General features: G+C 32.8%; 1 protein-coding gene across 1 annotated transcript in view; it reads right to left on the bottom strand.

Moving 5' to 3' along the window:
- Positions 1–24,086, bottom strand: part of Dhc93AB (Dynein heavy chain at 93AB) — a 493,152-nt gene that overhangs the window by 275,634 nt on the left and 193,432 nt on the right. Inside the window, exons 27-29 of the mRNA XM_075354875.1 lie at positions 21,400–21,645; positions 13,815–14,039; positions 5,683–5,909 (exon numbers count right to left, since the gene is read on the bottom strand). Coding sequence (XP_075210990.1) covers positions 5,683–5,909; positions 13,815–14,039; positions 21,400–21,645 — 698 coding nt within the window. The remainder of the gene's footprint in view (positions 1–5,682; positions 5,910–13,814; positions 14,040–21,399; positions 21,646–24,086) is intronic.

Raw genomic sequence — 24,086 nt, 5'->3', positions numbered from 1 at the left:
TCGAGATTGGGTGTGAGCTCAATCATTGTTTTTGATCCTTTGGCAAGTCTGGGAAGTGATCCTCTTTTTTGCCCCCTTTGGCTGAGAGTTAAGCCTTTTCTGTATGTATTTTTTATATGTAACAGATGTACTTAAATGATTTTTTTCTACTAGTCGACCACTCTGAAGTGTGAGTTTTTAATCTAGATCTTTTTAGGTCTGGTGATTTTTGACATGATGGCTCATTTAAAGGATTTAATTTATTTTGTGTTTAACAAAGATTTTGCTGAGAAGTAAAAACGTATCTGTAAAGGCCCATGTGGTAGAACTTTTCATCCATCTTGTAATGTTGCACTGACAGAGTTCAATTTTTACATAGAGGGTGGTAAAAAAACATATCACTGTAATGAATGTTCTAAGTTACCCATGGATGATAATGTTCCATGCAGTTGTTAAGTTGGTAGGGCGCCTTCAAATTTAAGTATAACTCTAACTTGACGATAGTTCTTCTGCTCATTCTAATGTTTCGTTTCAGAATATTTCAATTTAGTTTTAGTCTTCACTGGAAAAGACTCAGGTAAAGGATCCTTTTGTTGAATTTTGTCCAGGAAGTCTGTAGATAAATTATTTTTATTAATAACCGACAGGAAAAATGACATATCTCTACTTCTCGACAAGATCTCTAGTTTTCTGAAGTAACTGATCTGAAATTTTCTAACATACTATTAGCAAACTAAATGATGCCCTAGAAACAAAAAAAAAATCATAACAATGTAGTGAGCTACAGTCAAATGACAACTAGGACATTACCAAAAAATCCTTTGCAAAATAAGAAAAAGTTGGTTAATAAAAAAGATAACAAGATTGACTGAAGTGTAGACATTGAAGAAAGAAAATGTTGTCAGTATGTTTAAGGAAAATGTACTGATTACTCCTATTAAATATATTAGGAAGAAGGCTAATGATTCAGAGGTGAACGAGAAAGACTGTACAGTTAATAAATCACACAGTAAAGCTTGGAAAGAAAAGAAAATTAATAAGAAAATGTTATAGCTTGTAGTAGTGATAAAAACCTTCATTTAATAAAGCCAAAAAGGAAAGCCTTATCTGTCACCAGGTTTACCCTTTCACCCAACTGCAGTTAAGAATATTGAAGAGGTTGTTGTTGAATTCATTTCAGTTAAAGATGTAAAATGTACTAAATTATTTTCTAAAAGAACAGGTTATAGTTCATTTCACACTGAGGTGAATGAGTGCAGTTTTGATAAGGCTTAGCTTTGTTGGTATGGCCTTCTGGAATGTTAGTTCTTCCATTCTTTGGTTTGTTAAAGCCTAACCAGGTGTTTTGTTCTGAAAGTAATACTAAGAAAACTGAGCGAGTGGGTACTTCTAGTATCATTAATGGATTGTAAATATCTCCAGGTAATATATCAGAATATCAGAGAACTTCGTCCAAAGTCAAATAATTTTTTATCTGTAGAATAGTTATTTTGATGACATCGCTTTCATTGAAACTTCCTTGAACAACAGTTTTGTGCCTTCTGATTATTTTACCAATAATTTTGTGGTGTACATAACTGATCATCAAGCTGAAAGAAATTTGGTGACAATTCCCTGGTGGCAGTTTGGTCTTCAATTCAGAGCTCTCATAAAAGTGATTTAAATTTGCACTGAATATGTCTGGATTGAAGTGAAAATATGAGATGGAAGTAATCTATTGTAAGGTAATCATTATTTCAGTCCTGATACCACCATCTTTATTTGAGTATATTTTAATGAAGATAAAATTTCTAGAGTTAGAGCTGCAGATTGATCTCAAATGTAGACCACAAAACTTTTTCAACTAAGTGAAGTTCTTTTTAAATGAAAAATGTAGTGTGAGGCCAATAAAAAAAAGGATAATTAATGATGCAGGAAAATTATGCCAGAAATTTGGACCTTATTTCCATTTTTTAACACATACTGTTGTCATATGTGATGAGATTACAGTACGGATACTACTGATCTGCCTTTTGTTTCAAAAGAGAAGGTACTAAGGGCCATCACATCAAGTGTCTTAGACCTAGAGCTGCAGCTGGTATTGATGATATTCCACTGTTTATAATCAAAAGTCTGGGTGATTTTAATGCTCCAGTACTGCAATGGTTGTCTAATTTAGTTTAACTAGTGAAATTTTTCGCAGATAGAAGGAAGCTCTGGTTTCCCCTGTTCCTTAAAATGGAAATCACAATTTAATTTCAAACTACAGGCCTGTATCAGTATTGAATGTGGTTTCAAAAGTCTTTGAAAATTATCAACCAGTATTTGCATTCTGCTCTGCTTCATAGTATCTTGTTTTGTCAACATGGTTTTGTGTTTGAGGTCAAATGTAACTAATCTTAATGAAATGTTATATTTCATAGGACCTGAGGTTGAAGGTAGGAAACAGGTTGATGTATATTTTGACTTTAATGGCCTTTGACAAAGTACTTCATGCTTTACTTTTGCAAAACTTGCTCTTTTTGGAATCAGAGGTATGTTAGGGCTGAATTCCCACCTTTTTGAGTGAACATTTAAAGTAAAGATGTTCGGTAGGATTTTTTTAGTATGTATACTACTCTATCTGGTGTTCCTCAGAGTTCTAATCTGGTTATTTTCCTTTTCATACTTCACAATAATGACATCATCAGATCCTTTTATTTGCACATGGTATCAAAACTTGGACTAAGATGGATTGTAAATATGATCAGCTGATTTTTTCAGAATGACTGACAGTTAACAGACTACTGGTCTGTTGTTAATAGAAAGACTTTCCATTACAAAAAAAAAAAAAAAAAAAAACATTAACAATGTGTGTACTAGAAAGATAATGAAAGTTAAATGTTTCTATGATGCTGATTAGAGTAGAATATGTAGAGAAGATGCAGGTATGGATGTGGGTATTTTGTTTCATCGCAAAGTATTGTTTAATGAACATGATTCTTGAAAGCATCCAAAGCAAGGAGAAATTTTGGACTGCTTTTATGGGTCTGTCACTTGTTTCAAGATGTTCAACTGATCCTTCATCTGTATAAAACAATGTTAGGAATGGTATGAATACTGGGCCCTAATATGGAATTACAATAGAACATACATTTCTAATTAATCAAAGCTGTCTAGAGATATCTTTTTTTATTTTTGACACAGAAGTTTTTGTAAAGTGTGTTCTGATTATAAGGCCCTGTGCAAATTCTGGGAGTCTTAGTTTCCTGACTGATTGGTATCTGACACTAATTCGTCTTTTTCTTTGGATGCATCAGCCAGCTTCAATGGTTCCTTTGATAGAGTGCTTTGAAAAAAATTAATTTTTATTTTCTTGATTCTGTGGATGTTGTCACTGATAACATTTCATTAATAAGAGAGGCCATCTATTATATAAATAATTAAGTTACCAGTAGTAAAATTTCTTGTAATTGTTGTGATAATAATTTGACCAAGGTCTTTGTTTTGGGACTTTTTCTGTATAATTATTTTATATGGATTTTATCTTCTTTATTAGATGAATATTATTGATTTTCTGTTTGTTTTATAATATTTATTTCTTATTATTTTTGTGCAACATATTAAGGTTTAAACTTTTCTATTGCACTTTTCCCCTATCTAGGTCATTTCTCAGCCCCAGAATTTTGTTTCTAGTAATCAATTCTAGCGGAGATGTGGAGGCCATCAAAATTTTAAAAAATAAGTTTTTTTTTTTTAATATAAGGGCATCGACTTCCAAGATCATTCATTATACCTTGTTACATTGTTTAAAAATAAATAAATATCACCAATAGAATCATCAGATTAAAGGCTGTATAGGGGCATTAAAAAAAAAAAAAACACAAAATTAAACTTAAAATTAAAATCATTTAAATAATATTCAAAGATTGTAAGACAATAACAAAAAAAAAAGTCTCCGTGTGAAATACCAAATTCAATATTTTTGGCATGAGGGAACCTTCCATTCCTTTCAATGTCAAAATGTCGTCGAAAACTCATTGCGTTACAGTAGCAGAACCATTATGTTTGTAGAATGCTTCCACTGTAAAAGCACAATACTCTTCTGACCAACAGACCAACACTGCATTCATGATTGAAGACTTTAAACTGTTTTACTCAGCTACATGTGTTTCTCCTACTATCTACACAGATGTGGTGCAACTTTTACATCGTCTAATTATTTCTGCTCGACCCCGTTCATGGCACAATCTTTAACTCTGCACAGCTCGCTTTCATGACATACACATCACATTCAGATTTGTTGTCTCTCACATCTGACTTGGTGTGTCCAAAGTGTTGGCATTTAAAATATCATGTAAATTGCAATATAAAAGAAAAGCTATTATGTGTAGAGATATATGCAATTACACACCTTCTTGAGCAAATAAGGTCTGTTCAATATGAGTACATGAGAAGCAGAAGGCAGAAATTCACCATTTCTACCCATACTTAGTCTTTAACAATCAATCACACCTTGACTTGATAATTCTTCAACTATTTCTTCGTCAGTGTAATTAATCTGATGAGACAAACGATAACCCCTTTCAATGAATTAAGGGTTCTATGTAGTTGAAGAAGCAAAGGTACTCATCAATCTTCTTTACAGCCAGAATTTTCTGCTTTTGGCCGTCATTCACGATTCTAATGTACAGACCATTAAATGTCTTGAGTATTTCTTTGACAGGGCCACCAACACAACTGGTAATCTCCCAGGCAATCAAGAATAGAATCATTTTTGAGAAATTACCACTTTCTCTTGTAATCACAAAATAAATAGGACTGGATGTATTATTATTGACAGACATTTGCTGTTGACTTCTTAATTCATTTTCAATTCACTCTGAATTTTTACGTCTTTTGCATTTCACTTCTGGTAAATCAGTTGAATCTAAAAAAGAGTGTTTACGTGGACTCTCTGTCACCTTGAATTATTCAGAAGCGTACACACAAATATGATCTTGTCTGTAGTGAGTCTAGCCAACGGGTTAGTTTCCCACTCCAGGGTTAGGGCTACCAATCCTGAAAGTCTGACTCAGTACTCTGGTAGAACCAGCATATGTCATATCAGAGAGTGGATCCGCAGTCTCTGCATTGACTCTAGGCTCTTACAGAAGCTTTCAGGGCTCCCATACACTGACAAATGGGTACTAACTATATGGCTTCCCATTGCGGGAGAGCATGTGGAGAAAGGGAGTCCTATTACACTTGCTATCATTTTGACTCTGACCATCACATCGCCAGTTCAAAAGGTAGTGTAAGTCCATTTCCAAAATCGTTTTCATTATACATCAACTACAGGTGAAGCCAGAAAGTCCAGTCTATATACTGACCTGAAGTTGGAAGTCAAGTCAATATCTTAAAAAATAATGATCACATTTTCAAAAAAAAAACTCAGAGTCCCATTAGCCAACTGTGTTGTACTAACCATTAGCTGTGTTGTACAGCTGATACCGTTCTGCACATGGAGTGTAGATGGTATGTTCTGAATGTGGGGATGATCTACCTCAGGGCATTATTATTATTAATGCAATTACTTTTATAATAATAAATAAGAATCTTCAACAGAGGTCTTTTCTTAGCTATCATATTACTCACAAAAGTATAACAACTAACAAAATCAAATAGAAATAACTAGTTAAATAAAAAAAAAATAAAAAGTATTAATGAACATAGTATGAATATTATATTATAAAAAACATTTACCTAGCTACTAATTCTGGCTGATTTCCATTGGAGAGGACATCCAGTAAATCAGCTGAGGAGACAAAGTAAAACCTTGGGAAAGCTAAACGTTTCGTTTCCAAATATTCTGCTAATGCTTTCTCACAAAGTGTTAATTCCTGTTGAAGGGCATCTAGTTTTACAATTAGTTCTGGTTTGTTTGTTGCTTCCACCACATTGGGAGTCTTAGCCATTTCTTGGGTTAATAGCTGCAAAATTAGATTACATTAAGAATAACACTAAACAACGGAAAATGTTATAATCACACAAAGTATGGTTTACTAAATATACTTAAATTTCATAGAATATTGTGAACTTTAATTCAAAATATGTTCAGAAAAACATGTACAATTCACCTATTTTCTTTCTTTTTAAATAATTATTTCCATCATAATATATAAAAACCATTTTTAATTTTAAACAGCAAAATACTGATTATCATCATTAAAACAATTTCTTAATGATTAACAGAGCCATTGATTGAGGAGTAATTGAAAACTCTGACTCATTAATTTCAGATCAAGACACAAATGCACTGGAACAGAAAATTAGACTTACTGTAATGTGCTCACAATTAATCTTAATCTAGTTATTAATAGCAAGGAAAGAACCTTCCCTTCTTTAATTTAAATAAAGTTTTTATTATCTCTATTTAACAGAGAATGTATTACCGAGGGAGTATTTATTACACAATCACAAAAAATGGAATGTTTTATAAATTCTATCAGGACTTCCTAGACACCCCAGGAACTTCAAACTTGGAGGAAGATTACAACTTGGAGGAACTCTACTAAAACTGAAAAATTCTAAAACCCTTTCAGGAGACTGAAAGTGCTCAGGGCAAGTGCAAAGAACTACTTTTGGACAGTTTCAATTTACAATACCCCTTGAAAGCTGTCTGCTTGTAATGAAACAAACACCAAAGTAATATCTTGGATTTTCTCTTAACTTTATTCATTTACACTACATACCTATCTAATGACAGAACTTGGTTTGGTTTGACTCAATTCTGAAAATTTCACTTCCAGAAAATGTTAAGTTTAAAATTAGTATAAATAAAAGATGTGGCAAAATTTGAAATTAAATAATATTGAGTATTATAGATGTACTTCAAAACACAAAACATTTTGTTCAATTTCAATTATGTAAGGCTGAATATGACGACTTTAGTTTTAATATAAATTTAAAATAAACACTCCAATATTTCATCATCATCATGAACATTTTGGGTAAGGCCATACAGCTTGTTCCATTGCCACAGACTCAACCATTCAGTCTCACAACTGCTCCCTCACCTCTTCCTTGGCTGTCCTATTTTTTACATACCAACTGCTCTGCAATCCCACATAATCCTTGGATTTCTATTTCCATCCATCCTGTCTCTATGACTCATTCACTGCTGCCTACTTTTAAGCAATCATGCTTCCAATGCTGTCGATTCCAAATTGCTGTCAAATTGCACCTCTAATGATATAAACCGTCAATTAAACACACAACACTACACAGATTTTATTTCCGCAGAATCAATTTTTTGACTCTGGTGTGAAGAGTCCAAATCTCAAAACCATACAGCAATGCTGGTACCACCATGGTTTTGTAAAATGAAATAACTGTTTTTTTGCTTACTTTGCAAACAAGGGTCCTTTGCATGGTATCTAACAGTTTCTAAAATCTATGCAGCTTATTATCAACATCTTCTGAATTAAAAAAAGCGAATGAAAACCCACATAATCAAAAGCAGTTACTTTTTCTAATATCTCATTTATCACTACCTTTGTACATAAAGGTTCCTCACCTGCGAAGTCCCACACCTTTGTCTTCTTATCCAAATTGCATCTGCTTAGTATGGAATGTAACCTAAACACAGCCAATTGTAAATTTGCCTCTGAATTGGCCAGAACCACCGAGTCATCCACTAAAAAAATTGTGTTCAGAGTTATACCATTAATCATAAAATTTATTTTAAAACATTATTCCAATTTTTAACAGCATCATCTATGTAAAAACATAGGTGATAATGGGCACCCTTGTCTGACTCCTTTACTTATTTCATGCATTCTTCCACTAACCTGATCACTTCACTCAACACCAATATGGATATTGTAATAGAGATTTTGAATTGTCCTAATTAAATGTTCGGAGACACCTTTCATTTTCTAAACTTCCCACAGCTTCAAACAAGACACCTTATCAAAAACTTTCATGTAGTTAATGAAAACAACAAATGCTGGAATATTAAATTCACAGTGTTTCTTTATCAGCTGTCCCAGTGAAAATACAAAGTCTGTACGAGATCGTTCTCTGTAAAATCCATGTTGTTCCTCATCTAACTTCACTTCCGCAATATCCTTTAATCTATTCATTATTATTTTGGCATAAATTTTGTATTTGGCATTCAGCAAGCAACATCCCTGTAACTGTCACAATCTTGCCTGTGGCATTTCTTAAAAACAGCTATTACAAGAGATTCCATCCAAGAGTCCAGTACACTTCCCAACTTCCAGCAACCATTATAGAAGGAAAGTAATCTCATCTTGAATCTCAATGATACATATTTAAATCAGCTTCTTATTCATTTTGTCAGGTCCTGGCGCTTTCCTATTTCTGCACCTCTTCAGAACATTACTACGCATCTCCATTGAAAGATCATTAAAATTTGTATAATTTTGCATATTTATGACATTACCCTCTCCTAAAGTCCATAAAGATTGAAAGTAATTTCTTCAGAAATTTCTTTAACTTGTAAAGTATCCTTTTTCCTAAGTTCAACCGATTTAGAATTTTATATTCATGTATGCATAAGCAGTATGTGCATTCAATTTTGAGGATTTATAAAAGTAATCGGATTTCAAAACAAAATGCAACATCTTTCAGACTATTCTATGCTGTGTTTCATCATCATCATTATCTGGTATTCTGCCAATAGGTCCCTTATGCCACTGCTATATCCATCCATTTCTGTTTCAAGGCTTCTCCTTCTTGCACTTGTAGTTTTAAAACTTAACTTCATGTTTCTTCTTCCTCCTCGCTTCCATTCTCCTTCTTCTGACTTTTCCAATGTGATTGTCAAGATTCCACTTCCTCTAATCACATATCCTTACTAGTTTCCTTTTCTTTTGTGTTTCTTTTATCCTATATAAGTGCTCTTTCTTTTTTAATCCTATTTATTACTTCCTCATTTCTCATTTTACTGGTTCATCTTACTTTCCCTATCAACATATCAAGTCTCATCCAGTTCATCTCCCTCTCTTCATCGTCCATGTTTCACTTTGATAAGGCAACTGAAAAGGGAAGAAATCATTCTTCAGCAAGTGAATTCTTTCCCTTTTCTGATAGCTGGTCGATCTTACATTGCAAACTGTATGTATTACTACGATATAATAATAGTGCAAATATGTACTTTTTCTTTCTTTTTCCTGTTTAGCCTCTAGAAATTACCGTTCAGATATTACTTCAGAGGATGAATGAGGATGATATGTATGAGTGTAAATGAAGTGTAACCTTGTACAGTCTCAGTTTGACCATTCCTGAGATATATGGTTAATTGAAACCCAACCTCCAAAGAGCACTGGTATCCACGATCTAGTATTCAAATCAGTATAAAAGTACTGCCTTTTCTAGGACTTGAACATTGGAATTCTCGACTTCCAAATTAGCTGATTTGGGAAGAGCAAATATGTATTATTAGCTAGCAAGAGCACAACTAACTCAAGTCCATTTTTTTTTTGTGATTATGAATCACTGTTATTATTGTATTAAGTTTTCATAAAATTAAAAAAAATAATAATTAATAAACAAAAAATAATTCAACATTATTTTTTAAGAAAGGTAATTTGTTTTTGGTAGTACCTACATTTAAATAAGTTACATTTTTATAAAATTTTTTATATAATTAAACTTTAATAAACTTTTTTTTTTAGTTTAATGGGATTAATTTTTAAATCTTTTAATTATCTGATCAACCCAAAAACATAGCCATGTTCATTTTGTATGAGAACTTCTTATTACCGTTTTACTATGCCATTACGAACACGTAATCCTATCAACTAATCTGACACAGTAAAGTAGCGAGATAAATATGGTATTATTCTGGTACTGATTTTGGGGTAATGTAAATGGAATACACACTACTACAACAAGTCACACTTGATAACACAGCTGTCATGGTCAATGATAAAGTTCCTGCTTTTGAACACAGTAATTTTTCCCCTTTTTCAGTGGCTCCTCAAAGCAATAAATTGTTAACAAATATACATTCAGCAATACATTTTATAAATAACATATTCATAAATTTAAAATAGTGATAAAAGTAATGAACATTGTCTTGTGTTTGTATATTGCAAAGATCCAAAGACAATATGGCTTACAGATCAAATAACTCAAAAAACATTAAAGATAACTGTCTCAAAGTTCTTAGATAATAGGGTAATACAATGAGCTAGTTAGTTTGAATGAGATTGATTTGTGGTTTTTCAGTAACAACCGATCTAAGTCAAGGTAAGCAACAAAAAGCTAAAAAGCAAAACCTTTTTCCATTCTTACGAATATAATACAAATTTTCTTAACATCAAATGTAATATAGAAAAATCAAAAAGATTTCAAAATTGGATTGACAGTTTTATTTTCAAATTCGCTACATATTTTCTGCACCAGTAAAAAGTATTGTCTTGATTTGATTCTCTTATTTAATCGTTGCTGCAACTCTAAGTAGCTATAAAACTTCTAGGGCAGTAAGAAAATTATCTACACTTTTAGTATTATCTTTATGTATGTAGAGTGTGCCTTATTCCTTGTAAATACTGACAATGATATTAAGCATCATATTAATTATTTTAGTTACCAAAAAAGCTGTTGTTAGTATAAAGTTAAGTATTTGAATATAAAAAAAAATCAATCGGATAAATAAGACAACAAAAAAGAGTTTATTCTCAAATTTCACAATAACATATTCTATTTTAACAAAATTATTGACAGAGGAATGTCATCGGTACATATTTTTCCAAATACTCAGTAACTATTTCAAAAGCATTTACCCATTAATCACAATTAATACCAGTTTCAGTAAATAAATATAATGACTTTGATCCCAAAATTTTGGCCATAAGTTGTACTGTTCTTCTAATCTTCTAGAATTAGCATTGTTTCCTTTGATTCCAGCATAAATTTTGTTGGTATCTTGAAGAGTTTTCTTGAAGAATATATATCTGAAAAAATTTTCCATTCCTTGAAAAATAGTGTTGTAACAAATAAGATCCTACATCCACTTTAAAAACTAACACCATTCAGAGACAACCAACTCATATAACAGCACAAATTTTGTTTGTAAGTAGTTACATAATTATCTCTACCAATTTCTTTAAAAAAAAAAAAACATTTTTAATTCTTTCAATATCTCTATTCTCTAAGTTCAAATAGTTTTCACAATTAATTTAGCTGGAAAAATTAACCTTGAAAATGCATGCAGTACTGAAGGGTTCACTCCTGCTATTTTGGTGTCTGTTCCGATACAATAATGTGTTCAAAAAATCTTTTAATATAAGGATCTACTTGGTGTGACCTGCCACAGTTTAGCCAATAAATTAGGTAAGAAATTAGCAAGTGAAACTTTCAAATATGCCATCAGTACACATACAGTTGTGTAAAATTCAAGCTCCCAGGGTACAGTGACAACTGAAGTGCAATTGGTGGTCAAATAAACTGTTTTTTGTTTTTTTTTGTTTAAATAACAATTAAAGCCTTGTATATGGTACTACAATATTATGTTTCTTACTGGGCACACAGAGAAATTGGTAGATCCATTGAAATGAATCTATCATATATTGAAATGATCCATCATCAGAAATGAAATAGGTGGAGGATAAGTGGGGATGCTTCAAGAATTCCATGGTGGGTATAGCAGGGACGATATGTGGTAGAAGCAGTGGATAAAAAAAGTGAATCAGGATTTTGGATTAAATGAAACTAAATGGAAGGGAAAAGGAAGAAAAGATATTAGGGAAGGATACGCTATTAAGTGGTGGGCAAAAGGCAAAAAATGGAGTTGGGTTAATTGCAGGTAAGAAAATGAAAGAGTGCATAGAGAGGGTGGAAACTATAGATGACAGAATAAGATTAAGGCTAAAGATTGGAAGTAAGACCCAGGATATCATATACATATTTGAACACAGATGGGATATGTTGAAGAAAATACAGAACAGTTCTTACAGAAACTGTAAATCTGTAAAGAAGATAAGGATACAGTAATAATAGGTGACGTGAAGATGCAGGTGGAAAAGAAAGAAATGGAACAGAGGAGGTGCTGGGAACAGATGGATATGGAGGAAGTGATGGGGAAGGTGAAATAATGATACAGTTATGTGAACAGAATAGTGGGTAATTCATGTTTTGATAAGAATAGAAAGAATGTTATGAGGTATGAATGGGAAAGAACAAAATCAATAATTGAATATCTTTAGTGGAGAGAGAAATAAGGAGGGAACTGATGATGTGAGAATGGTGAGGGAAGAAATAATGGCTAGAGGAGACCATAGGGTGGTAATGGCTAAGTAGATTTGGAAAAAGTCCCAGGTTATGAGGAAAAGTAGTGTGGAAGTTGAAAGAAAACAAGACAAGGTTTGAAGCAGTTTTGAAGAGGTTGAAGGAGCGATAAAGGAATGCTTATCTAACAAAGAAATAAAAGAAGTGGAGGATGAATGGGGGATGCTTCAAGAAGGCCATGGTGGTTATAGCAGGGAGGGTATATATATATATATATGGTAGCAGCAGTGGAAAAGGAAAAATAAGGAAACGAAGTGGAGGAATGATGACGAAAGGATGGCAGTTGAAAAAAAGAAGATAATATGGGAGATATGGAGACAAAGCCATAAAAATAAAGACAGGGTAAATATAGGGAAGCAAAACGGGACAGAATATTCACAAGTATACAGAAAATGAAAGTGCTTCCAGATGACAGGAAAAAGGGAATAATAATCCCCATATTTAAAAAAGGGGATAAGGTAACATGCAGTAATTACAGAGGTATTACACTACTTCCACACATGGTTAAATTGTTTGAAAGAGTACTGGGAAACCATATCAGAAGGAAGATGGAAGGGGTTGGAAGAGGAACAAATGGGATTCAAATATGGTAGATCCATTATAGATGCAATATTTACACCGAGGCAAGTGAGTTAGAGGAAGTTGGATTATAATAAGAAACTAGTAATGGCATTTCTGGACATGGGAAAGGCATATGATAATGTGGATAGGGAAGTTGTATGCAGGTGCTAGAAGAAAGAAATGTGGATTAAGCAGGCATCCAAATGATTAAAGCTATGTGAGGGAAGTCAGAGCTGTGTCGGACAAGGCTGGGGAGGTCAAATTGATTTGAGACAGAGAATAGGTTGAGGCAAGGGAAGTGTGACATCATCCACCTTTGTTTATAATAACTATAGATGGAATCTTTAAGAAAGTAAAAAAAGAAATAACAGAAGGAACAAGCAACTTGTTATTTGCAGATGAACTAGTTATACTGGGGAAGTCTGAAAGAGACGCAAAGTATGAAATAAATGTGTGGAGTGAAGAAATTCAGAAATATGTCATGCAGTTTAGTGTTGAGAAGAGTAAGGTGATTATGCAAGACAGAAAAGAGAGGAATCAATAGACTAACTGTGAATGATAGGAAAATTGAAAGGGTAAAAGAGTGTACTTATCTGGGAACAGTTTTTTCTGAGAATGGGAGAATGTTTAATGAAATAAATATAAGAGTACAGAAGGCAAGCAGATTTTTTCAGAGTGTAAGAAGTCTCGTCTGGAATAAGGAGGTACCTACACAATGTAAGGGAATTATATATAAAGCCTCAGACGATTCAACCTGAAGAAACTTGGATTACTGAGAACTAAAAATGATGATGATATGATACTGCAATCACTTGGAGATGCATTAATGAATGGTAAAAATATGATCTTCATTTGTTAAATTGTTGTTCATCAATGAAAAATTTCATTAAATAATATCATCCTAATTAGTGTTTTGCTATTTTAAGTTTTTAATGTATTCAGCTTAGTTATTAATGAAATATCAGCTAATTGTAATCCATTAATCATAATTTAATATGTATTTTATTGTCACAAACCTTAAATTCTGAGTCAACATAATCAAACCGAGCTGAATCTTGTGGCAACTGCTTTCGAATATCCTCACTGCTCATAAATATTGATTCAAGGTGCATCCATGTGCGTTGAACTTCAAACCAAATTGTAATTACCTGATCAGCCACACTGAGTTTTTGTTGCCAAGCTGAGACTTCCTCTAGAAAGTGAGCAATGAACTTTGAAGTTATTAAGTTCTGTAGCTGTACCTGTACTCACAAATTCTCAATAACTTAGTAAAGTTGCTACTTTATAATGAGGAATCTCAATAAAAAAGAAGTTAAGAATAATATATAATTTTATTTTATGTACATTATATACATTCCTACCATGCTAAAGTAACAAGTGTGAAAAACTCAACTTTTCAGGAGAGCTAAAAAACAGTTTCAATGTTAAATTTTATATAGGAATGCATATTCATAAAAGTGAAAAGATTTAAACTAGCCTTCCTAAAAGCGATATACATTGGATAATTTACCACAAGATGCAGGACGTTCAGATTAGTCGTAAACTAATGAATCTGAAAAATGGAATTTTTCACATTCGTTACTTTAGTATGGTGGTGATGATATGATGAATTACAAGTTAAAAATTAGGAATCTTATGAGAAGTTTCATAGTTTTCTATGCGATTAATCACATAAATTTCAGGTTTGTCAGAAATATCTGTATTAAGTTTTTGAATTGAGTAGCATCAGTTCTTAGTAAAACGTACGTTTGGAAAGTAAGGTTATAACATTTTATCAAAATTGAAAAATGCATATTTATTAATGAAACTTATATGATATACTTCAAAAGTATACCATTTTTTTTTCTCTACATCCGCCATTCAGTTCCAAGCATTTGGTGAGCTGGGGTATCAACTTCTATATTCTTGTGTCAGACGTCCCTGCTGCCATCTCCTTTGACCATTCACACAAGGTAATTCTTCAACTCTTCCTCAGTTGAAAAAAATCATTTTCCATTCATATGGTCTTTCAAAAGGGTTTGAAGAAGTAAGTCAACTCAGAACTGTGAGAAGGATGGTTCAGAATATCCCGACCAAAATTGTTGAGGAGATCAACTGTTTTGTGTCTGGTGTAGGGCTGGCCGTTACCTTGTAGCAGATATGCCCCGTTTGGCAGCTGCCCGTTTCTTTTGTTTTAAACGGCCCAATGAAGCTTTTAGAGGCTCTCACAGTATCTGATGGTATTACAGATTGACCTAGAGTCAAAAAATCGATAAGCAAAACTCCTTTTTGATCCCAAAAAAATGTTGCCATAATTTTTTTCACAGATTGTTGCTTTTTGAATTTTTTTGCCAATGGGGAACCAGTACGCTGCCGCTGTTTTGATTACCTCCTGGATACTGGTGTGTATCCAGAAGATACACACTGGATACTGGTGTGTAGTGAGCCACCCAGGTTTCATCACCAACCACAATAAAGTCAAGGAATTATTCACACTCAACCTCATAACAGTCGAGAAACTCCTACGCACAATGAACTTAATTTTTTTGTGTTCCTCTGTTAACATTTTCAGTGCGCACTGTCCGCACAGTTTTTGAAAATTCAAAAAGTTGGTTACTATTTCATACAGCACAGTGTGACTGACATCTGAACAATTTCATGAAGTTCGTTCAAAGTCAAACAGCAATATTTGCAAATCAGCTGTTCAAGTATAAATGAACTCGTCTGTCACAATCAACGGTCTTCTGCGCCTTTGTTCATCGAGAAGTTTTGTTCTACCATCTTTAAACTCGCTACACCACTTTATTACTTTATCACTTGACATCACATCGTCATAAACAGAAACAATTTTGCGGTGGATGTTGGTGGCCTTTTCATTTTTACTGATAGCGAGATATCAGATGACGGCTTGCACATCACACTTCAGGAGATCAGGAATTATCAGGTTCATAATAATTCACAATTCTAATGTAACCAGTCAAGCAACAACTTTGAAACAAAAAATTTTCTTCAGAGATACATACATGTTGTAACTTTATTGTCTGAACATATCTTGTACCTTTTTTTTGACAATTTATCAATTATGCATCTTTCTTATTGAAAAATATAAGCACTTACTGATTTAAATGTGGTTTATTATTTGCAGTAAATCATGTTTTTTTCCCCTTCGGATGAAGCGAAAAATTCCTTTTACTTCAAGCCACCTGCATATTATAATTTTATCCGAAACATAAGAGGCATGAGTTTTGCTTTCCTATGAAGATATTTTTCTTTCAAATGACATTACTGAATTTTCTGGGCAATTTGGCAGAAACTGCTCTTCAAACCACTTTTCATGTATTTCTACATTCATTTCCCTACACTCATCAGCTGAAATGCATGCTATAATTGATGTAAAAGAAAATTAATATCACAAAATTTTAATAACACATATGATAACAGATGATATCTTACCACTTTCTGAACAAGATAAATATTATTTCTATAATGATGCATTCTGCAAGTAATAATGTATGACAAAAATATACATAAATGAATATGTTTTGGAGGAACTGATGAAAGTGTAGTAACTTATGAACTTATGAAGTGTAGTAAACAAAATTATTAGATGTTAGTTTTAGAAAAATAAAACACAATTAGAGAGAATGAAAAAAATTGTAGTTGCAATTCCCTTTTTTTCAGAACAATATTTACTTTTTAAGAAATTGTTGATTTGTTGAAAGTGAGCAGAACAGAGGTAAAAATGGGTTTTTATAATTATACAAAATTAATTAATTAAATACACAAAATTGATCTTGCTGAAAAAATCTGGCGAATCTTTCATCAAGGTTCTAAAATTACCTCTAATTTGATTTTTCATCTCTTAAAGAAAAATTACCAAGTTACAATTTTTATCTTTGGCTCTTTTACCCTTAGTAAGAAGGTCTTTATTTGTTGCAGTTCTTAGATTTTCTTCAAAAACCAAAATTCAACATAGGAAACAGGTTGTATAAAATCTGAAGCTTACTCAATTTCTTTTTGTTCTAATGAAAAGTAACTTTAACTGCCTACTTAAATTAAAATTTTTATTTTTCATTTTTCTTAGGGATGTAAAAATCAATAACTTCTTCAATTTCTTCACAAATTAAGAGTTGTTAAAAATGTATGGATTCTGTGAGGTATAAATATACATGATTTCCCATAATTTCTTGGATTTCAGTTATGAAAACTGATGCAGATAGGCACTTTTAAAGCAAGACTAATATTTTCTCAATTATGTAAGTACAGCTCCACATGTGTTTTTAAAAATGTTCTTTAAAAACAAAAAGTTCTGCATAGAAAATGAGTTTTATACACCCAAAATCTTATTCAATTTTCTATAATATAAATTTTCCCCTACTATTCAGTTTTTGTTAAAGTTGTTCATAGGTACCCCATTTGCTAAAACAACTGAACACTTATAAAATGATTTATTATGTATAGTATGTTTTACATAAAATCACTTACATTTGAAATCTTTATTTTAATTTAAAATTCTCTTTATACATTAACAATGTATACATTAAAGAAAAGACAGCAATATATTTTACAAATAATGTACAAAACATATCAAGCTTGTCCTTGTTTCCAAAATTATTATCTTGGAACAATTTGAAGGAAACTATGTCTTCACCATGCCCCCTTATGAGAAGAACCTAGGTCTAACAAAACACATACTAGGAAAAGAACATTTGATTTGACCACTTTTACATGACCAGCTTCTAAAAGTCATCTTAACTAAAGCCTGCTTGGTCTCACTATGATTTTCTCCCTTGATCAATGAATTCAGTTTTATTTTCACAAATACCACTACAAAAGTTAAATTAAGTATTTTGAAGAAAATTTCCTTTCCTATACAATATGTATTACAAATTTTTTTTTTCCCCGATGGGGAGTCTTATTCTTTAAGACTTTGGGGGTCGGCGTCCCCACGGGCCTAGCCTCTGCAGCTTTTCTTCCCACTATACAATGAGCTGCAGAACACTTTACATTATACACATATACTACACCAAGAACACTACATAAATTACAACATACACACTTACACAACAACAACCTACACTGATATTTCTTACATTTACACTCGGTGGTGTTGCGACATCTTACGAAACGCAACCGTAACCCAAGGTAGGAACAAATCGTGCCGATGGGTGAATGGCTCTACGTAGTGACTCTCGAACGATGTCCTCTGTACACCAGAGCGAACCCAGTTGTATTTAGCTCTAACTCCAGTACGCGTGCGCTCTGGAGTGGTCCATTTTTCGCCGGTACTCGTGGGACCAAAATTTCAGTTCCAATAATAAACACAATGATGGTTGGTGGTCCATCTGAAAAAACCACCAAATCCAGTCTTGTGAAGAGACCTCGGTCTGGGTGGTATAAATATAAGAGCAGAAAGCCACAAAACGTTAAATTCGAGCCGGGGTGTAATTTTTTGTCGAGACCTCTTAGATATAGATATCTCTGAAATAGTTGATGAGCTTTGCCACCAAGATGTTGTTGAAGTGAAACGTATCATGAAACGGCAGAACGGAACAGAAGAACCGACACCGTCTCTTATACTAACATTCAATCTCCCTGTTCCACCAGAGAAGATTAAAGTGGGTTACCTCTCGGTTCGGGTACGACCATTCATACCCAACCCACGGCGATGTTTCAGATGCCAAGGTTTTGGCCACACTACAACATCTTGCACGAAAACTGAGATCTGTGCTCGATGTGGTAAAGAAGGTCACAACGACACTAACTGCAAAGAAAGTGAAAAATGTGCAAACTGCAGTGGTCCACATACAACCCGCTCCAGAGATAGCCCAACTTTCCTAATCTAGGAAAGTATGAGGACCATCCACGTCGTACTGCACCTGTAGGTATCCGTACCCGGCATCTGCTGCACCATATAAATGTTGACACACCGTCATTCTTTCCTACATATCCTTGCTCATATCCTCCATGGAGAATAAACCTTATAAATTTTACTTTTGACCTTACAACATACAATAAACAATCAACACTACCTATTGTCTTCCAGCAAATGTTTCAGTGTGTTCTCTCCAAGATGAAACCAGACGCGGTTGTATACACTGATCGATCGAAACAAAACGATACCGTTGGTTGTGCATTTGTTGTCAATGAAAGAACTTATATGCTTGGTTACCCGGTATTACGAGTGTGTTTACCGCTGAACTATACGCTATAAATAAGGATCTAAACATCATTAACCCTAAATATAGAAAAATTCTTATTTGCAGTGACTCGTGTAGTGCTCTCCAAGCCTTAAAAAACTTTTATTCCACACATCCTATCGTTATTGAAATTTACAACGCAATCGCTGAGTTTAATAATCGCAACACAGAAGTAAGTTTTTGCTGGGTCCCAAGCCACGTAGGGATTCCAGGTAATGAAAATGCAGATTCCGCTGCCAAAGAAGCATGTAACCAGCCTCCTTTCACCACCCGAGTTGCTAGTTCTGATTTTATTAATTATGTAAAACAATCACTAAGAGCAAAGTGGCAAGGTGACTGGACGGCTACTGTAGATAATAAACTCCGGCAGATTAAAAATTCTGTGTTGCCGTGGGACTCCTCATGTAGAAAATCTCGGCGTGAGGAAGTAGTCCTCTGTCGGTTGCGGATAGGACACACCAGAGTCACACACGAGCACCTGATGACAAAAGAACAAGCACCCCTATGCACACGATGCAACTGCCGCATGACTGTGCACCACATACTCGTGGACTCCATATGTTATGTGGCGTTGCGTCGTAAGTTTAAATTACCCAGAAACAGCCGTGGTGTCTTGTGCAACGACAATGAAGTTTTAAACCGGATGTTTCTTTTTCTGCGTAGTGTAGGGTTAACCCAAAAAATTTAATATTGTCGGGTATATTTCTTATTCTAGAAAAGCTTTTAATAGATTTGATTTTGTTAACCGAGGAGGGAGACTTTTACACTCCCTATCCGAATCTGTTAAATTTTATTTTTTATATAGTTTTTTTTTTTTTTATTATATTAGCTTTTATGTTTTAATGACTCGGTCTGTGATATTAGTTTTAAGTTTTACTTTTTTAACTTAGTTTTAAGTTTTTATTTAATTTCTTTATTTTAGTTTTAACCTAGTTCTAAGTTTTATGTTTGTCTTTTTTTTTTTTAACTTTTTTGTATCATTTTTGTGCCCTTGTTATCCGAGAATGGGCCTTTTACACCTATCTCGGACTTTGTTTAATTGTTTTGCTGTTATTTTTTTTATTATTATTTTAAGTTTTAGTTTTACGTACTATTTTTAATTACTTTTATTTATTTATTTTTTTCTCATAAAAAAAAACTCGGGCGATGATAACGTACAGACGTTTTTCGCCCTCCACAAAAAAAAAAAAAAACAATTTTTTTTAACTTTTAACCAATTTTCTCCAACAATAAATTTTGAATTTTTTTTGTATAAAGATATGAAAGTTTAGACAATAAAGGCTCTCTTTTCACATTATTTATCACAGAAATACAAACAAACAAGGAATTAAAGGAAATTTCATGAGCTACAACATCTCAAATCACTTTTCTGTAAGTAGAATAAAACTTTCAAATTAATCACAATAAAATTAGGAAAGCAGTGCTTTAATTAATTAATTAATTTTTTTTTAAATTCAACATCTCATCTTTCCAGTTATTTGAAAACATTACCTTTTTCTCATAGGCATTGTATAAGCATAGTTTTTAATGTAAATATGTTACAAAGTATAATATAAGCATGGGTAAATGTGTTACAAAAGAGTTTGCAACTCTGTAGCTAAAATAATAATAACATACATCTTATCATGATAAATGGCTGTAAATCAACTAATTTTACAGGAAGTTTAATAGTCTTTCAAATGAATATAAATAATGTAATTAACATGTAAAAATCTATAAGATTTATTATAATAAATTTGAAAAAGAAAGGTATCTTCATTTAAACAATTTCTTTTTTGTTTAAAAAATCCATCTGTAAGTTGTATATATCCTATTTGATTTGTTGACCAAAACGCTGAAAAAAGGGTTAAGTAAATATTTTTAGTGCATGAATTTTTAATGACTAAGTGATATTAATTTTTGAATGATTAGTTTTTTCTCTAACTTTTGGTCATAACTCAATAAATTCTGATTTGGAATAACAAAAGTAAAAACAATAGAAAATTGAAAAAAACTTTTGATTTTATGTGGTTTTTGATTTTATAGAATTTTCAAAGAAAATCCAAGAAACATATGTGAGTAAAGAATTCCTTAAAAAAAGGAAAATCTACCAAAGATTAAACATTCTTCCTCAATCTATTTTTGCTGCAGAGACAAAGTTCAAATTGATGGCAATTTTACATGATTTAAAAATGATCACAAATTTTATGGACAGAAACAATATTTTTTAGTCTGTTAAAGAAAAAAAATTTAGGCTTATTACAAAAACATTTAAGCTGCAGATTCAAGAAGATAATGTTATACACTCATAAATTCTTAAAAAATAGCATATTCTGAACATATTACTGGAAAAAAAACCAAAAAGCTAACCAGAATTTTTGTAAGTTTAATATTAATTATTTTCTGTGCTATGAATAAATAGAGAAAACTGAGATATCAGTACCTGATTTTCTTCCAGTGTTTCAATTAGCTCTTCACTAGCACGAAGAAGAGTACACCCTGTTCGTTGATGAACTTCCTGTTGAAATTCCATAGCTGACCATGTATTATTAAGTTCACGTAGTATTTTTTCCATAGACATTTCTTTTACAGCTTTATCAACAATGTTCTTCACTTCATCTTCACATTCATGAAGATTTAATGCCAGAAGATCTGCTAGTGTTGTGCCTTTGTCCATAACAAATCTAACCTAAATTTTGTGAAGAAATTAAGCAGAAAAATATACTCGCAAAATATGACACAACACAAAAATATTAATTTATTTATATTCTCTTAGTAACTTCAAGCTAATAACAAGATGCAGCTATTTTTATTTTCTTTTATAGGAGTAGAAACAAATTTTGTACCAAAATGAATTTTCTTCCACATTAGATTCACACATGGCTGGAATTTGAACTAAAAACCTTTGATGAAAGACATTAGGTATTACTACCTCATACTACCAGAGTGATAATCTATTACCACATAAAAATTAGTTTTATAAGAATGGTCTTTCATATTAAATTGAATCCTAATTGATACAATGTTTTTGAAACTAAATATACCTCTTTAGAGAATAGCTCTCACTACAATATAATAAAAAAGAACGTAATGTTCAGGATCAAACTTTTTAACTTTTCATCAAAATAACAACTTTAACAAAAGTCAGGTCGAGACTCCATGAGGTATACTTGGATATATCTGGAACAAATAGGAGAAATTTGTCTAATTAACTGTATCGAAACAGATTTTATAATTTTATCTATCATCAAGTCATACCCACTATTACCTCAATAGATCACACCTGGAGTTGTAACTCAGGACCTAGTCACACCACAGGTGACCCCTTCACAGTTAATCATGAAAGGTCATTTAAGGAATACTCCACCTGTTGAAGTCAAACACCAGAGTAGGGAGGAGGCAGCACTCCGATATGATGGGCTGCCTCTTAGAAGATAACATATGATCAGAAGCATTGGAATATCTTAATATACCAGACACAAAAACAATACAAAATCCAAAATCAAACCAAAGCAAATCACCTACATTTTCACAATGTAAACTCACTTATGCAGACTGATAAACTAATATTAATAACGAACCTAATAGATCAACACAAAAATCTTATCATGGGTATGCAGGAAATAAGAAACACTGAACAGGACACCATGGAATCTCAAGGATAGGCTCTACAAAGGTATATCTGGAAGAGAGTAATGTAAAGTGTCCCACAGTTTGGAACAGGCTTTTTGGCTAGCCTCAAAATAATAAACTCTGTACAAGAATTCATCACAATCCCCAAGAATCTCAACACTCACTCTAAAAGCATCTAATAAAAACTACACCATAATAAACGCCCATGCCCCCACTAATAATAAAAACAAATTTTCAAAAGACCAAAAAAAAGAAATAGAAAAGTTCTGGGACCCAAAATAAACCAGACCATAAATAACATCCCCAAAAATCATATTAAACAACTAATCAGGGACTTCAATAATCAACTGGGTAGAGAAAGAAGATACCACGACATTAACAGAAAATGGCTTGCCCAAAAGGGAACAAATGAAAATGGACAGACTTATCGATCTCTGCAGACACCACAACCTAATCTCAAAATCCATATATTTAAAGAGGAAACCTCAAAAACTCAAAACCTGTAAACACCCTTACTACATTAAAGAAAAATGGCAACTAGATCATGTCTTCATGGACAAATGCCACCATAAAGAGATCTACAATGTAAAAGTTCTCCAAGGAGTAGACGTAAGTTCAGATCACTAGTTAGTCAAAATTAAAATTAAATTCATTCGCCAACTGAAGCAACAAAATCAAGTCACTAAAACTAAAAGAAAAATAGACCCTAGCCAACTTATCAAGAATGAAATTTACCAAAGCAACCAAAAAAAATAACAATCCTGGATAAATTCGAAGACCTAATGTACAACCTTAAACAAATTGCAGAAGAATTGGCCTCAATAAAACCCTGTAAAAAGCATCAATGGTGGAACAGTGAATGCGACAAAACAGTAAAGAAGAGACATCAAGTATGGCTACTACTACACCATTGCCAAAAATCAGAAACATCCTTCTAAAATTTAGTAAAACAAAAAACAAAAGAAACCACCCAAACCCAAAGGAAAATAAAAGGACACAATGAAATCAAGGAAAATTCAACAGAATGCAGTTATGAAATTACCACAAAACCTTCAAAAACCAACACAAGAAAGACAAACCTCTAACACTATTAATGAAGGATGAAAACTACAATCTGGCCTATAACAATAAAGAATGAGGACATCCTATCTATAGTTCATCAAACTCCTAAATTGTGAAGAACTGACAGAACTTCTTAACTTCGACAGCACCGCAATAACACCACCAGAAAACATCCAACCTCCCACAATAAAAGAATTCTACCAAGCACTGGGTGAGATGAAAAATTACAAAGTAATGGAAGATCAGACCTTTGTAGAGATCTTGAAACCTGCAGGAAGACCAGCAAAAATTTTCCATCATCAACAGCTTGTCAACATGTGGATTAAAGAACTACCAGAACACTGGATGATAGCTCTCATCCACCTGCTACACAAAAATGTGAACAACACAGCTTCGAATAAAGTTTGAGAAATTGAACAACTTGGCAATACCTTG

Source organism: Lycorma delicatula, chromosome 1 (genome assembly GCF_047948215.1).
Source record: "Lycorma delicatula isolate Av1 chromosome 1, ASM4794821v1, whole genome shotgun sequence".
NCBI classification, from domain to species: Eukaryota; Metazoa; Arthropoda; class Insecta; order Hemiptera; family Fulgoridae; genus Lycorma; species Lycorma delicatula.
Note: the sequence above shows the minus strand (reverse complement) of the source record. Positions and strands in the feature narration are given on the sequence as shown.